Source organism: Hetaerina americana, unplaced genomic scaffold (genome assembly GCF_022747635.1).
Source record: "Hetaerina americana unplaced genomic scaffold, ioHetAmer1.1.p SCAF_8, whole genome shotgun sequence".
Lineage (NCBI taxonomy): Eukaryota > Metazoa > Arthropoda > Insecta > Odonata > Calopterygidae > Hetaerina > Hetaerina americana.
This window is the reverse complement of record NW_027287427.1, coordinates 38822442-38838026: the sequence shown is the minus strand read 5'-3', so window position 1 is coordinate 38838026 and position 15585 is coordinate 38822442. Positions and strand designations below refer to the sequence as shown.

The 15585-nt window shown below is 33.9% G+C and overlaps 1 protein-coding gene across 1 annotated transcript; it reads right to left on the bottom strand.

The window, feature by feature from the left end:
* Window positions 1-4089: 4089 nt before the first annotated feature.
* On the bottom strand, window positions 4090-15530 carry EMC10 (ER membrane protein complex subunit 10). The gene is made up of 6 exons (XM_071596750.1): window positions 15299-15530; window positions 14953-15123; window positions 11366-11458; window positions 8165-8346; window positions 7249-7345; window positions 4090-4429 (listed from the first exon to the last, which is right to left on the bottom strand). Exons 1-6 carry the CDS (start codon window positions 15356-15358, stop codon window positions 4346-4348), a joined length of 687 nt encoding a protein of 228 aa, XP_071452851.1. The 5' UTR covers window positions 15359-15530; the 3' UTR covers window positions 4090-4345.
* Window positions 15531-15585: the final 55 nt, after the last annotated feature.

Below are 15585 nucleotides of genomic sequence, written 5' to 3'. Positions count from 1 at the left end.
GCAACACCTATTGTCTCATGTTCTTGGTTTTCCCAACAGCTATTCCTATGTTTATATTTTTTCCAGTTCATTTTCTCCCTCCAGATTTTCTATCCATGTATCCTTCTTCTCTTCTTCCATTTATCTTGCCTTTCTATTACTTTCCTTTTTTTTGTCTCCTTGCTCCTCTTACCATTATTATTTGTATTATCCTCACCTCATGAGAAGTTCTATATGAATCCTTCTTCGAGGGCTTATAGAGGATTTTGAATAGGATTGAGACAAATTTGATACAGCTGATTTGTGCACTGTTTGGATTTGATACAGTCGATTTGTGCATCAATTATGTCATCACAAGAAACATGATTGTGAAGGAACACATTATAATTTATAAACACTATATAAAAGAGAAAAATTAAAATTTTTATTTTCAAAAGTCTAATTTCTGACTCATTGAGGCAAATTCTCCAAAAAATTTGTTTATTGCTAAGAAAAGCTTCTGCCATGAAACGAATGACAACCCTCACTATTATTTTGCAATCGGTCTAGGAACATGGATGACTCTTCATCTGGGCCAAGGAGATGAAAAATATGATGTGAAATGTTACAAAGTAACTAAGTGTGCTGTAGTCTCAGCCAACATGTGCATCCCAAATAGAGGACCTTGGCTGAGTTTAAGCCAACACTCTCATAAGTGTGCCCCCACCTCCTAGCAGTAGTATTGCCAAATTAATTCCTAGCACACAAAAAAGGGCCAGTTCCAAAGATATTTGAAAGGATAAAAGGTAAATGAATTTTTCACAATATTTGAAATTAGGTGAAGGGTTAATGGGCATATTTGAGAACTCTGCAACTTTTCTTATATTACATATGTGAAACTACATAACTTCCAATGATGCTGTCATTTAAAACAATTTTTGCAAAATCGAACTTGTGATCATATATATGTTTTCCTTCTATTTTTTTAAGGGGGGTAATCAAAACTGAACAAATTACATCTTCAGACCATTTTCCTCTCCTTTAAATACCATCACTTAGTCATTAAAAAGTCTTCCAGGTTTCTCTCAACCTTAGAGTCACCACAGGCCATACTATATATCTCCACTTACATTTTTCAAATATATGAAATTCATTTCATATATTCCTAATAACTCCAATTCATTTCTTCAAATACTTTTTCTATTTCACAACCAATAATCTGGACCTCATATACCATCACAGACATATTCTTCCTTTGTCTAAACTTGGTGAGCTAACATTTCCATGTAGTTCTTTTATGCATTCTTTCCTTCATGGATCTTTTTTGCTTTGATTAATAATTTTATTATTATATGGACGATGGTATACATGGATTTTCTTTTCTTATTTCTTGGCAGTACCTCCATCTTCCTGTACACCATATTTATTTCACCCATCATTAATTCTCCAATTTTTTCCACCACATTTCCTTCGGCCTATTTTTTTTAGCCTTAGTTGATTTCTTTCTTTGAATTTTATTATTCTTACTTTGCACTCTACTATTTCCTTCTTTCTAATCATCTCTTTCAGTAAATGATGACTACAATATCCTTCTAATTGCTCTCAAATGGTTTATTGTCACTTTTATTATTCCTTCTTCCTGATATTTCCACCTGTCTTCTACGGCACCCTTCCTCTAGACCTTATTCAGGATGTCATCAAGTTTCCTGGTATATCTTCCTTTTTCCTCAATTATGAATTTTTCATTTTATTTTCACATTACATCTTCCCTTTTTCATCCTCTTGAATTTGCCATTATACCAAATGAAGAATGAGTTGATTTGAACCTGTTTCTGCTCCCAAGGAACTGTGCAAATTGAAGATACATTCCTGCTATCTTTCATCATAACGTGATCTAATTTCTCTTCCTCCTAGAATTTTCCAAATATAATTACATCTAGAGTTACTGTTTATATTATCAATGTCTATAGTATATGTATTAAATAAATAAGCTGTTTCTCCTGCAACACTCTATTTTTCCTTCCCTCGGTCCATCCTTGTTCCTAAACTCTACTCTTTACCTCACTCACTATTACATTCCAGTCCCTGTCACTATTAGCATTTTTTTGCATGAAGACTTGCAATCATTAAATAAAGAGCTTTTACCTTTTTCAATAGTATTATTTTACTTACATACTCTGTTTACTATTTTCCTTCCGATCTCTTCATTTTACATGCACTACTGCTACCTCCCTTTCTTTCCCTACATTATACATAAACACTACTCTGAAACTATCATTATAACCGTTGCTGATATCTTTCCATCTCATCTCACATTGTTGTAGCATATATTTCCTCTCTCCATCTCCTGCTTGATGTTTTCTAATATGACAGACCTCACCAAACATAGCAAGTGCCTATTCATGGTGACTCTTCTTTTGGGGTCTTCTTTTCTGCTGCTCTTTATTCAGCTGCGCTAGCATTTCGTGTGATGATGACCCTGAGGTCTAGCTTTCCCAGCTGCCTGATGCAACACCCATCTTGATGTGTTGAGCCCTGTAGTCACAAGGACTCGTTATCATAGTTGGTTCCATCATATTTGTTGGAAGTAAACAATTGAGGTGGCTTCCTGTTGCCTTCCTCAATGAAGTTTTTAACTGGACAAAATCACTTAAATGGCCAAACCACAAAGGTCACATGCCTTTCCCGCTGCCTCAGTGAACTTATGCAGGTATCTGAAGGTATGCAGACTACCTTTCATCTGCCACCTACTAGCCCAGATCTAGAGGTCATCAGAATGTGCAAGCCCTTCCACCTGGTCAAGGTTGTAGTCGGTGTGGAGGGTTTTGATCATGTATGGTCTTGATAATGCTGTATATTTATGGATTAATATACCAATTGCTACTGAAATTGGTGTTTTATTTGCAATACCCATTTTTAATCCTGAAAATAGTTTTTTAAATGATAACATGCAAAAAATAATTAAAATTTTGCTCCTGCTAATCACCTATGTAAACATGATGCATTAATTCAACTGTTTCACTTGTCCCAAAGAAATCCAACCATATCAAAAAAATAATTTAAAAAAGCATTTCCACAGCTAATACACAATTCTACTCTAAACTAGCAATCCAATGTAACAAATACTGTTACTGAAAGCTCATGCCTATGATATACACCAGTTCCTATATTACTTGTTTTTCTATATACATCCTGTATTGTTCCTGTATTATACACTTGTCTCAACAATGTCAAATGCACAGCCAGGCTCAAAAGGAATAGTTAGCAGTAAGACCAGATGTAACTGTAATTTCATTAATATTGTAGCTACAGATTCCACTTGAATTAAATACAGAGATCTCAATGAAACATTGAGTACGTTACGTGTCTATGACTCAAGCAATATTGGTTAAAATCCAAACTTTCTAGATCCAAGAAGAAAGAGGGACCAACTGAGTGTAGTCAGAATTTAAACTAGTACATCACCACACATTTCCATAATTTTCTACCACCAAGAGAGGCTATTAGGTTTAAATTTAATTCGAATGAATTTTACACCCTACGAAGAATTACTATGAAATGAAAACACTTTGTAAGCTCACACTATACAATTAAAGAACCTAAATGCTTTTGAAAATTATTTATGAAAGAATAAGATAGAAGTTTTGATCAATTATAATAGAAAGTTATTACAAAATTAATACCATACCCATGAATAACTGATGAATATTCAGGGATAGGTTTGGACACAATGCTTAACCGCCCAACTTTATGTGAACAGGCATTTTGTTATATTGCGGATAACTTTAAAATATGAAATGAAATTACTAAAGAAGTGAATAATGTAAAGACTGGAACAAATATGCTTTTGTCTTGACTTATCTACATCCTTCCTGATGAGCTTCCCTATATTGCAAGACTTCCACATGATAACTTAGGAAGATTACCAAACACATACAAACTTATTTCTCTTCCTTTTCAAAAGCTTATGCCCATAATTCATAATAAGGCATTACTCATCAACAAAATTATACAACTCAACCTTTCAAATGAATTTATCCAGCTGAATGTGAAAAATATCAAAGCTTTTAAAAAAAAATGTCACTATGGTGTCAGTATGCCCTAAATGGGGATTAATAAAGGGAAGCAGAAAATATTCCAACAGTACAACTTTATTCAATTGAGACGAAGATCATAAACACATCTAAAATTAATCAACAATATTGACACCATGTTGTTCACTGATACAATGATGGCACAGAGATGAATAGTAAGTTATGACAAGACAACACCACATGTATCCCATAACACAAAATTTAAGAGTAAAATGAGGTGGAAAATATACATGGGAATGACGATGGAAAAATAAATATCTAGAAATGTGATTTTTCCAAGATTTTACCAATTATTACCTCCCGCCCCCAGCAGCACCTTCAGGATTGACTGCTCCAGTCAGGAGCAGAAATATTACTGCTGGGACAATATACATCCACTGCAAAGGAAATAAACACACTTAACTAAGAGATAGATTTTCATCATGATCGCCATATGTACCTATAAGTGTCTAATTTGTATTCATGTAAAGCTTATCAACTTAATAAACATAACAAATGTCACACTGTATGGTCCTCATTATGTGAGCTTGTTGGAGAGTGATTTTTATGAAAACAGCTGGGAAATGCTGAATAAGATGAAAATAAGCAATTTAAGCAATTTTTGTTAATTAATGGGTGAATTAATCTGACTCCTCTACTTTTAATATCAAGTTAAAAATAAAACACACCTAACAAACAGTGACTCTCAGCCATCACTCAAATCAGGTTATTATGATTAATGGTATTATACTGGTTAAAGTACTAGTAAAAACTAGATTATTCATATATAACAACTCATGCAGCAATAACCTCTCAGAAACCCTGAGGAAAAATAATACTGTTGATAAATGTTGTTATTATACATCTTAATAATCCATATATTGAACGTATTGAATATTATTTAACACTAATCTTCACCCATGCGTTACTTTTACACATTTCTAATCCCCTTTCCAAATTAATTTTATGCCCCATCTACTCATTCTCATAATCCAGGATTTCATATTTCTGAATTATTTCAATTCTACCTAGGCTACTGGATTTTTCATAAATGGGAGTAAAAGTAACTTAGTTAATATTAAGATGTCATAGGACAAAGTTCATGTGCTTTCCATCTGGTATCAAAACCTAAATGTAAAGCTCCATTCACTCACATTTAATATTGATCAGACATCTCCCACTTTTGGATGTTATGCAATAAGTAAAAAAATCCATATTTGACTTATATATATTTGAGATTCTGATGAATTATGAGTCAGTGGTAATTTTCATCATGATTAATGCTTAGGAAAGAATGGTTTCACTCTTGGTGGCATGTTTTCATTATTTTCTTCTATTTTTTAATTTTTCTAATTGTTTTTTTTTTATGTATGCCCCTCTTAACCAATCTAAGAATTTCTTGTGATTTTCACCTCTTTGATCCTACTTGTTGTGGCAGTTGTTTTAACTCTGCTTGTCATGGCAAGCACAAGAATTACTTCGTGCACCGCAGATTTAATTAAAAGTGAAATACCCAGATTCCATCATATATTCATGGGAGTAAACAGAACTGCCCAGTTAGTTCTACTGTAACTGATAGCAAAAATGTAAAGGGTCATCAGAAATATAAGAAGGAAAAAAATCAATGAGGAAATGGACATGGGCAGTTACATATATTTTCTGCCATACTGCCAATGGTGGTTGGTCAGCAAGATAATTCTGCATTTCGAATATAAATGAATATGCTACTAGTAGCAAGACCATTAGCATGTAAATTAGAGTGAATGTAAAACATTATTAAACTAGAATAATTTAGGAAGGCATTAAACTTAAATGAGGCTTTTAATAACTCAGAATTTTCATGACAATACTCAAGACAATGATATTTCGACAGAGTCATTCATCAGCAATTCTTTCCCAGTTCCCCAAGTAATTGAGAGTTAATAATTTAGAAAACAATGTCACCTTCAGGACCTCACCCAATGAGTGATACTATCCCATCTTTGACGAAACAAACAACAGCCAAACAATACAAGAAAAATGTTTGTATCAGATCACTCACAAAGTCAGAAAAAACCCATTTCATCCATCTGGTCTATCCATTTTAGCCAGTGTTTCACATATTTATCTTTAAAATGATCCTTTTCCATTCTGACATGAGTTTTTGTTTGCTTTAGTTTGCTTATGAGCCTTACAACCACTTGTCGGAGCCACTGGACAGTTTTTATGCCTTTTGTGAATAATCAGGTTCATGTAATCATAAGTATGGAAGTGTGGGAATGTATCAAGAATGAGTTGGTGGTACGTTGGTACTTCTCAAGTGGATAGGCAATATGAGAAAAAAAATAAGGAGGCAACATTTTGAAATAGAAAATAAACAACTTGGCTTTCAACATAGAAATTTTTTTATTTGCGACCTAGGTTTTGTTATGGTATAACACCTAACATAACAAAACTTAGGTAGTAAATAAAAAATTTTCTATGTGGAAAAGCCAAGTTGTTTATTTTCAATTTCAATATGAAGATTTTCCACCGAGTGATGCCAGAAACTGTTTTATTTAAGAAGCCAACAATTATTTAAGATGATCAACCATTCCTTTTTACCACTTGCACAATAGTTTATTCCCCAAGTAGAAAATAAATAAACTAAAATGCAGGCTTTAAATTGTTTCATTTCAAACTAATGCCTACAGGCACAAAATCACAACTTAAATATCAATATTGATCAACAAATTTGAATAATTGAAAGAGATTTAAGAAAATAATGACATATCGCAGGGACATTTATTCATTCTGTAACATAAATTTGAAAACAAGTCTAAGTACAGCGTAAACATTCATAACTAAGCATTCAAAAACTGAGCATTATCTTTCAAAAATGAAGTCACAATCCACAATGAGAAGAAGAAAACATTCCTGTAAATGAATCATTTGCAAGACCTTTCATTGATGTTGTCAGCTAAATTGAGTTTGATAAACCTCATCTTAAGTTTCTTTTCCGGTAGTTTTGCTGACCTGATTGCAAATAGGTTGTTGCAATTTGATTACCTGACCTCCAATCATGTACAGATTAATTGGTCAACTTCAAAAAATGCATTCAGATACATTAGAAGAAAAACTACTAGGAAATACATACAATATTGAGCCAAAGAACATATTTTCCTGTAAACAATTGCCTAACTGATACACCAAACATTGAAAAAACAAGTGTTATGTGGTCATTAACATTGCTACTCACATATTTTGCCAGGAAAGATCGATTGTCTTTTGTTTCTCCTCGCTCCCTCGCTTCTTTCTCTCTTTCAATCTTCTGTATATAAGTTGCTGTGTCAGGCCTGATGTAAAAAGCATGTAAATGAATAAAACTAATAGTGTTAAGATAAAAATAACTTTAACTTCCATCAATCCTTATCAATCAATTCATTAGATGTTTTAAAGTACAGCAGACACTGGATTTCACAGGATTATATGCATCGATTTAGATTTACTGGGATCTTTAAGAATCTTGAACGCTGACCAGTAATATTTTCATTTCTATCTTCACTTGGGTACATCATTACAGAATGTGTTGTGTGGATTTGATATTAGTTTCTAAGACACTTATTTTTTTAAAATTATTACAAACACCACATGGCGTTGATACCATTTTATTTAATGATTGTTCTACTACCAAGGATCAATTGAGGATGGGGCACTATTAGATTCACAGACTTTATTACCTCTTCAAGCCAATTAGCCCTGTTCTGAAGCCACAAACACAGCAGAGAGTATTCAGAATGTCTAGGCGCATATCTTGAAAGTATTGCAGCACCTTGTATGTTATGGCCCCTTTTAACCATGGAGAGTTTAAAGCATATTTTTCAGCTTAGTCTTTCCATATTTCTACTCCTAAGTTGTCAGCTTAACTAAATCCCTTAAATTAAATATAATGGTGTGCCAATTGCAAAATATTTATATGCATTAATTTAAGAAATAAATATTACCTAATTACCTAGTCAAAACTTTCCAATTTAAAACCAATCAAACTCTTTCCTTAAGTTAGAGATTATAATAATAATAAGAAGAAATATAAATTTTACCTACACTTTCAATCAATTACACCCTTAAGACCTAGAATATAAAAGATTGTGATGCAGAAGAGTATATGTACTTACACTGGCCCTTGCTCCATGTGTCGAATGAATACAGTGGTGTTGAAATTTCTTAAATCATTTGGATGTACTATTCTCCCATCACAGTAAGGAGGATTAGTCATCATGGAGATTCCAACTGGCCATCCCGTGTGATCCAATGAAATTGTTAATGAGTCAGACAGACCTGATTCATACAAAGCACACTGAAATTTTAAGAGAACATAACTATTATAGAGCATAGAGATAATGCAGGACAAAGTGAGGTCATTTTTCATTCAAAATATTTTTAAATTAACCTTTTAGAAATGTCTGTGTCATGCAATGAGATGGCAAGAAGTAGAACACACTATTCCACTAGATAGGGTACACATAAAACGTGATAACTAACACTTCTAAACATTATGCCAGTGATAAGTTGCATGAGCGTTGTATTTTTCACACAGCAACATACTGGATTTTAGATATTTGTTATTGATTCCCAAATAAAAATAAATATCATGAAACAATGCATATCATAAAACTGATAAAATATTATAATAATCATTAAGCATTAATGATAATTGATATCTTCATTTCAGTTACGCCTACTAATAATGCTCCAAAAGGCAATATACCTTTTAGAGTTGAGCATTTAGAAGTCTTTAGGAACTGATCACACTTTCTGCCCTGTCCATTCAACCTGAAGTAACTCCACTACTCCATCTTCTAACAGGCTTACCTAAAGGTCACCCTTTCTATCCAGACCTCCAACATATGACTTCTCCTCACCATTTCCTTTACCTATTTTACTGTCTCCTTGAAACTTTAACCAGAATCTTCTCTTTCCCTACTCTATATGACACTATCTGCCAAGTAGAGTTAACAAAGAAACTGTAAACTGGGTTCATGATTTTATCTTTAAGCATAAACAAGAAGTAATAATTGATAAAATAAACACAGACTCAGTGAAAGAAGGTTCTGGCATCCCCCATGAAGTGTGATCAATCTCCTTCTTTCCCTCATTTACATCAAGGATAATATTTGTAAAATAAGCAACAATATATGGTTGTTTGCTGATGATATGGTTATATCCTAAGATGCAAGATTCACAATGGACTGTGAGTCTCTTTTCATCAAATCACATCAATATTAGTGTATGATATCAGGAGTCAAGCCTACAGTAAAGCCTGAAAAACTATGGTCACATGTTTCTTGGAAAATATATTCGCTCACCCTGACACTCATAGTGAGCAACACATAAAAATGACAGAGATAATAGGTATTATACTTGGGAGTTACACTAACATCACTCCTGACTAGGGCAAACACATCTGCTGAGATGCATGGTTGAAACTTGGCTTCATAAAATAAGGGGTAAAACATTCAAGTTAACAGATTAAGGAGAGATGTTATTTTGAGTTGGTTAGACCTCCCTTTGAATGCCACACAACCATTAGAGACCATGTAGGAATAACCACATTTCAGAATTAACACCATCAGCCAGGACATATTTTTTCAAAACGCTTCCAATTTGGGGAATTTTTGTTTTACTGTTGAAATTGTTTGTCAATGTAGATTAGCTAATGCATAGTAAAATCTTGAAGTGAAAGTGAAGTGACATGCACAGTGTCAATGTTCATTTGAAACTGAAGATAAAGGTGAGGACAGTGATGCCAATCCTGGAAGCATGAGTAAGCCTTGAAGGAATATATTATCATAAGGTATAAAATGCAAAAATTTTCATCACCCATACTTGAGAAGCATTCACCCATGATACACACACGTGTCTTCTGGAATTATGGAAATGCATTAATTGTGACACAAGGAAAATCTTGCAAATAAAGCGCCTTACAATTTTTGGAAACCTTTAACCATGAGTACTGGACGCATATAGATTACTTGCATAACTGAAACTATTAGATAAATACAAATTGTAAAAATATGGCAATAGTTAAAGCTGCAAATTCAACTGATGGGTAAGAACTAACTAAAAGGTGAAGAGCAATTAAATGCTGAACAGACTAATCCTTTCTTTCTTACAATTCATGATCAGAACAGACGGGAAAAAATCTGGTAGTGAAATTAAATTTATATGGAATACTAATAACCACTAATACCTTAACAATTTTTGATCTAGCATGATAACTTTAGGGTAAGATGTAGACATCAAAAATTGCATTCAATCAAAGGGACTCCTTATCATTAATTTCTATTTAATTTGCAATAGCTCTTCTATTAACAGGAGTTTTCCTCTATTACTGAAAATAGGCACTACAACCAAATGATGATACATGAATGGTAGTAGTAGTATTTAGGGGAAGCGGCCGACAGCTGAGGTCATTTGCGCCATAGGGGATGGACAGGAAAGGATGAAGGGTGGAGAGAAACCCGGCGTTGGCATTTAGCCTACTCTTTACGAAAGGCACCAAGGGGTCCGCAGCTTAACATCCCATCCGACGGATGTCGTACTCATTCAAAGTGCCCTCCACAAAGCATCTCAAGTAGGGATCGAGATACCTCTAAAAAAATATTCAACACCGCCGGGATTTGAACCTGGGCCTCTGGGTGGGAAGCCAGTATGGTAGCCACCGCACCATCTTGATCCCCTACATGAATGGTTCCACCAGGTGTAATTGATCACAACCTATTCAAATATTTGATCTAGCTTTCGTACTTCTAGAGAATCTACTCGACCAATGCTATCAATTAAAACTCAAGCATTCTACTCCACTTCTTTCACTAAATTGCTATTCAATAGGATCTTTTCCCTGTTCTCTACCCTGTTTTTGGCAATACAAGCAATGTTGACAATTCAGCAGTACATGCGGGTGATAAAATAGAGGTTTCATCTGCTGATTTGGAAATACATCTGGTGTAAGTTTCTAAATATATAATTCGTGACTGAGTATTTATGTAATCCATGTTCCCATACAGTCTTGTTCACCAACGTTGTATGGACAGTTTTATTTTTCCTATGCAGGACTAGAAGACTTGACAGAACTAATAGTACCACAGCTTAGCAAGAAACAAAATGTATACTACCCTATGTATGATTACACCATCTAGATATCATATGTGTCAAGGTTACATCCCTACATAAAATGGGTGTTCTTTCATTTCATTTGATTAGTCACACCTGAAGTGCAACTTTATTGCATTTAAATTTTCTATTTAGAGTACCAGCCAACAGAAACATAATCTATAAGTGAGTGAGTTGAGGATGTAACCTATACATGTACAGACCCCTTTAACAAATGTCCTGAGTTTAGCCTCTCTGGAATCCCCACTGCTGAATGTGGCCTTAAGTAAATACCATCCATCATCATCAGAGAGTGCCTGCAAAATATAATTAGAGATGAGACACAAGAGCTTACGACTCTTTTGTAAATGAATTAATAGATAAATATAATTCATGATCACATTTCAATGCAAAGGTGAACAAAGCACATGACAGGGAAACAGAATTTTAAAATGTTTTCAAGCTGAGCACAATTGAATTAACTAAGATCTAGAATAACTTTAGGATTTTCTAGATAACTTAGGTAAATAATTTTGAGCCTTCAACTTCAGTGGGATAAAATTTTGGGGATAAGAATTGCTGACATAGATGAAACCTTTCTATTCTTCGAATATTTATTAACACCTATGTGTTGATAAATTTTCAAGGATATTACAATCTTAGCCAGTTCTTGCAATTTGAAGTTATTCAAGGACAAGTGAAAATAAACATGAACTAAAAGGATAAGAAAGCTATCTGCTAAAAAAGCAGATGAATTTGTGAAAAACTTTGAATAAATTGTTAGTTGAAATCGATCCTGTAATTACACTTGATGAATTCATAAATTATACTACAACTACAGATGTGGACCATTAGACATGATCAACATAATGGAGGGAAATCAGGAGTCAGATGAACAACATTTTGCATGAAGCAATAAAAGAAATAAAATTGAAGGAAGCATGGTAGTCTGAGTTCATTGATGTAAAAAGCATTTTGAATGAAGACAATCAATGTAGCAGGGCCATAAAAAATAATTACATTTGGCACAGTATCATTTGCAAGGATAAAGTTTATGACAGGGACCTTGAGTGAGAATGTAAAGACAAGATAAGAGAAAACTTTGACATAAAGTGTAGCCATATCAAAGCTTTCTTTGCAGTAAAGGTTGGAAACTTGTTTGGTCAGGCAAGATAGCATATACATGAGAGGTTTATGAGTTAAGGTGGGAAGAAGGATGGAAAAAATGAAATGGATGTAATGGTAAACAAATGAAGAAGTACCCCAGGCATTGCAGTTGTAGGAGGAGAGGGTTGTTGTGAGAAGTCCAAAGGAAAAGTAGATGCAGGCCATTTTGATTGGTGATGGAATATTGAAAGCTGCAATTTTGAGGAGAAAGCTATGCAGGAAGAGGAGGAGGATGAAAAGAATGGGCATATTAGTCAGTATGAAAGGAGGCAGAAAAGTAGGCAGAGTGGAGGAATGGTGTATTGCAGCGTAAGGTTGTGTTATGATAGGCGAGGCTTAGAAATGTAATGATATTTACACTGGACCCATCCATTACCTTACTTAATCAGTAGAATACCAGTGATAAAAAATTGCAGTCTGATCCTTTGTGCAGATGCATGAATCAACCAATTTACCTCGGATGAAACAACCCTCGCAAGGACAATTGATAAAATGAGATCCAACATCTTATCCTTAACATTAAGTATTGCACTGCATTGCTTAAAACCAGGGAAGTTTACAAAATTTAACAAATGAAATGGTTCATGATCTCTGGAGTTCATACTATGTTACGAATGTTAAAATATTCTATACCTATAATGCTATAACATTTTTGTTGCTAATTAGAATGCTGAAGAGTTAATCAAAGTATAAATCATGTATCTCACGCAAAAAATCAGGTCGAAAATAGAGTAGACCAAGATATAGCCACTTCCTCCCATTTTAAAAATATTTTTAACCACATATTTTCATCGTCAATCTCAAATCCCTTCATTCTTTCTGAAATTAGGCTGTGATTCACGGTTCATTCATCATGATAACACCATCATAACAGCAACTAATGGATAACTATAATTTCTCTAAACAGGAAAAGAATCATCAAAATGAGTTCACTATCACAGCTAGCACTGTTTAGCTAAGTTTCAGAAAGACACACAACATCATGATGAACGTTTAGAATAGAGTGATTCAAAATATTGGTTTTGCTGCATAACCCACACACGTTTTGGCAATATTAACTGAACTTGTTATTTGAATAAGCCATCAATAAAAATAATAAAACCACAAAAATTTCTAATAATTCCTAGAAGGAACATCTGATAAAACTTTTGCAATTGTGGTACAAAACTTTTCATCCTCTTTCATAAATACCTTATTTCAAGACCAAACAAACCCTTGTCTTCTTCTGACAATGGTGTACTTCTAAATAAAAATACCCTTATCAGCATTAAGCATATTTAAAGTTTTCTTAGAGGTAGATAAAATTGCAAATATATACTGATGCAAACAAGCTCTTGATCCTGTACCCACACATCTAGTTGTGAGATAATATGAGACTTAATCAAGAAATATGAAAATTATTAAGTAAATTTTGCAGATTTTTAATTCATTTCATTCTGGAACATATTCTGACAAAAAACTTTTTAAGTTGATGAAAATTCACTCAAATTACTTTCCCTCTCCTCAAGCTTTTGTAATGCTATGGAATCATTTCTGAAAACAATATCATTAGTTGAACAAATTGCTCAAGATGTCAGCAAGGATTTTTATTAGATATAGGTCTTTCATAAATACGCTAACTAAATTGGCATATTTGGAGGGTTGACAACATTACATTTATTTGCCCCATCCCCCTAGCCCTGTCACCCTGGCTGTGCCACCGAAAGGATGTAAGATTGAATTTCCTAATTGTATGTAGAGCAATCAGTCTTTTGAGTATGCTGGCAGATATATTTGATAAAATGTTGTTGGAAAGACTGTATACAGCAATATTAGACAAAATCTGGAAAGTGAAAAGTAATTTTATGCCTTGTGGGAAATGTCAAATCACCTATTTCCAATTCAGAAAATACTGAAAAAGTTTAAGAACCTTCAAAAGAAAGTTTTATTGTAAATTTGATGACTTGGAGAATACATTAAACAGAGTAAATTAAGCAAAGATTTAGGTTTTCAGAAAATGCGCAGATGTTGAAGCTAAGCATGAAAATAATATGGATAGTTCACAGTTAAGGAGGGGTATAGAGTGGCTGGTTTGATACTGTTTATTAATAGTTGAGCATATCTCTGTAGTCAGTATAACAGGTAACTAAGCATGAAAGTATAATGACCATTCATGTACACTTTCAACAATGATTAGCTTCCCTCAACATGAATGCCATAACAACACACCCAGTTTAGCATTAGGGTCATAGTTTTGATCATACAGGCTCATTTGGAAAAACTGCTGTTTGAATAAAATTTGTGGAGTCATTCTTGCAGGAGGTTTGCTATCGCAGCCGGTTTTATAAATTCTATAATATTCCGAAAATCATTTGTAAGCAAAATCCAATTCTTCATCAAGAGGCGGAAATGTCTTTCAGAAGAATAATTTCATCAATATTCAGTGAGTTGTGTCCTTATAAGTTTGTCTAAAACCAGTATTATTGGATAAAAAGTTAGGGTTTCCGATATATATATATATATCGCCATTTGTTCGCAAAATAACATACTTAGATAATTGCTTGCTTATCACGTTGTATATGACAAGCCGTTAAGGTGAGAAAGGCATTAACGCTCATTTTTGGATCTCAGACGCTATAAATACTTGATTAAGTTGCTGTCTTACCTTCAGCTGTCGTCTTTCGTCGTCTGTTAGCTGATTTTGCTTCATTACCACTGCTGCATTCCTAATACTGAGTATTTCAATCACACCTCTATCTGTAAAATCTGGACTGGCTTCCGTGCCTAACGCGTGTTCCAATTTCATCGTCATCTGCCCGTCATACTCCACCTCCAGCTAAAATATAATGCATGCCATTCTAACGAAAAACATTACACCGAAATGAAATGTAACCACTTGCAAAAACAATGCTTGTAATATTGAGGAAAATTCGCGACGTTCCTCAATGAAAAACAATTACTGTTTAAGTAAGTCCAGAAGTGGCCCAATGCAAATAATACATCATACTTACTGTATAAACATGATTGATGTATACCATCAAACAGGTTAGTATCAAACTAAGCCACGCCATAATTCCTTATCTTGTTATGGTAGATGCTAAATTGTAGGTATTTTCAATTTGTGTCCAATAATGAAAGATCACAAATCGGTACACATAAGTAGAATTTCTACAATACGATAAATCTTAGAGTTAACCGGATAGATTTCATTCGCATTCCCTGACGTAAATAACAGCTGACAACCGAAACTCACAGGTTCTGTTGCAACCATTTAGAAAAATGAAGTACAATGCGGCGG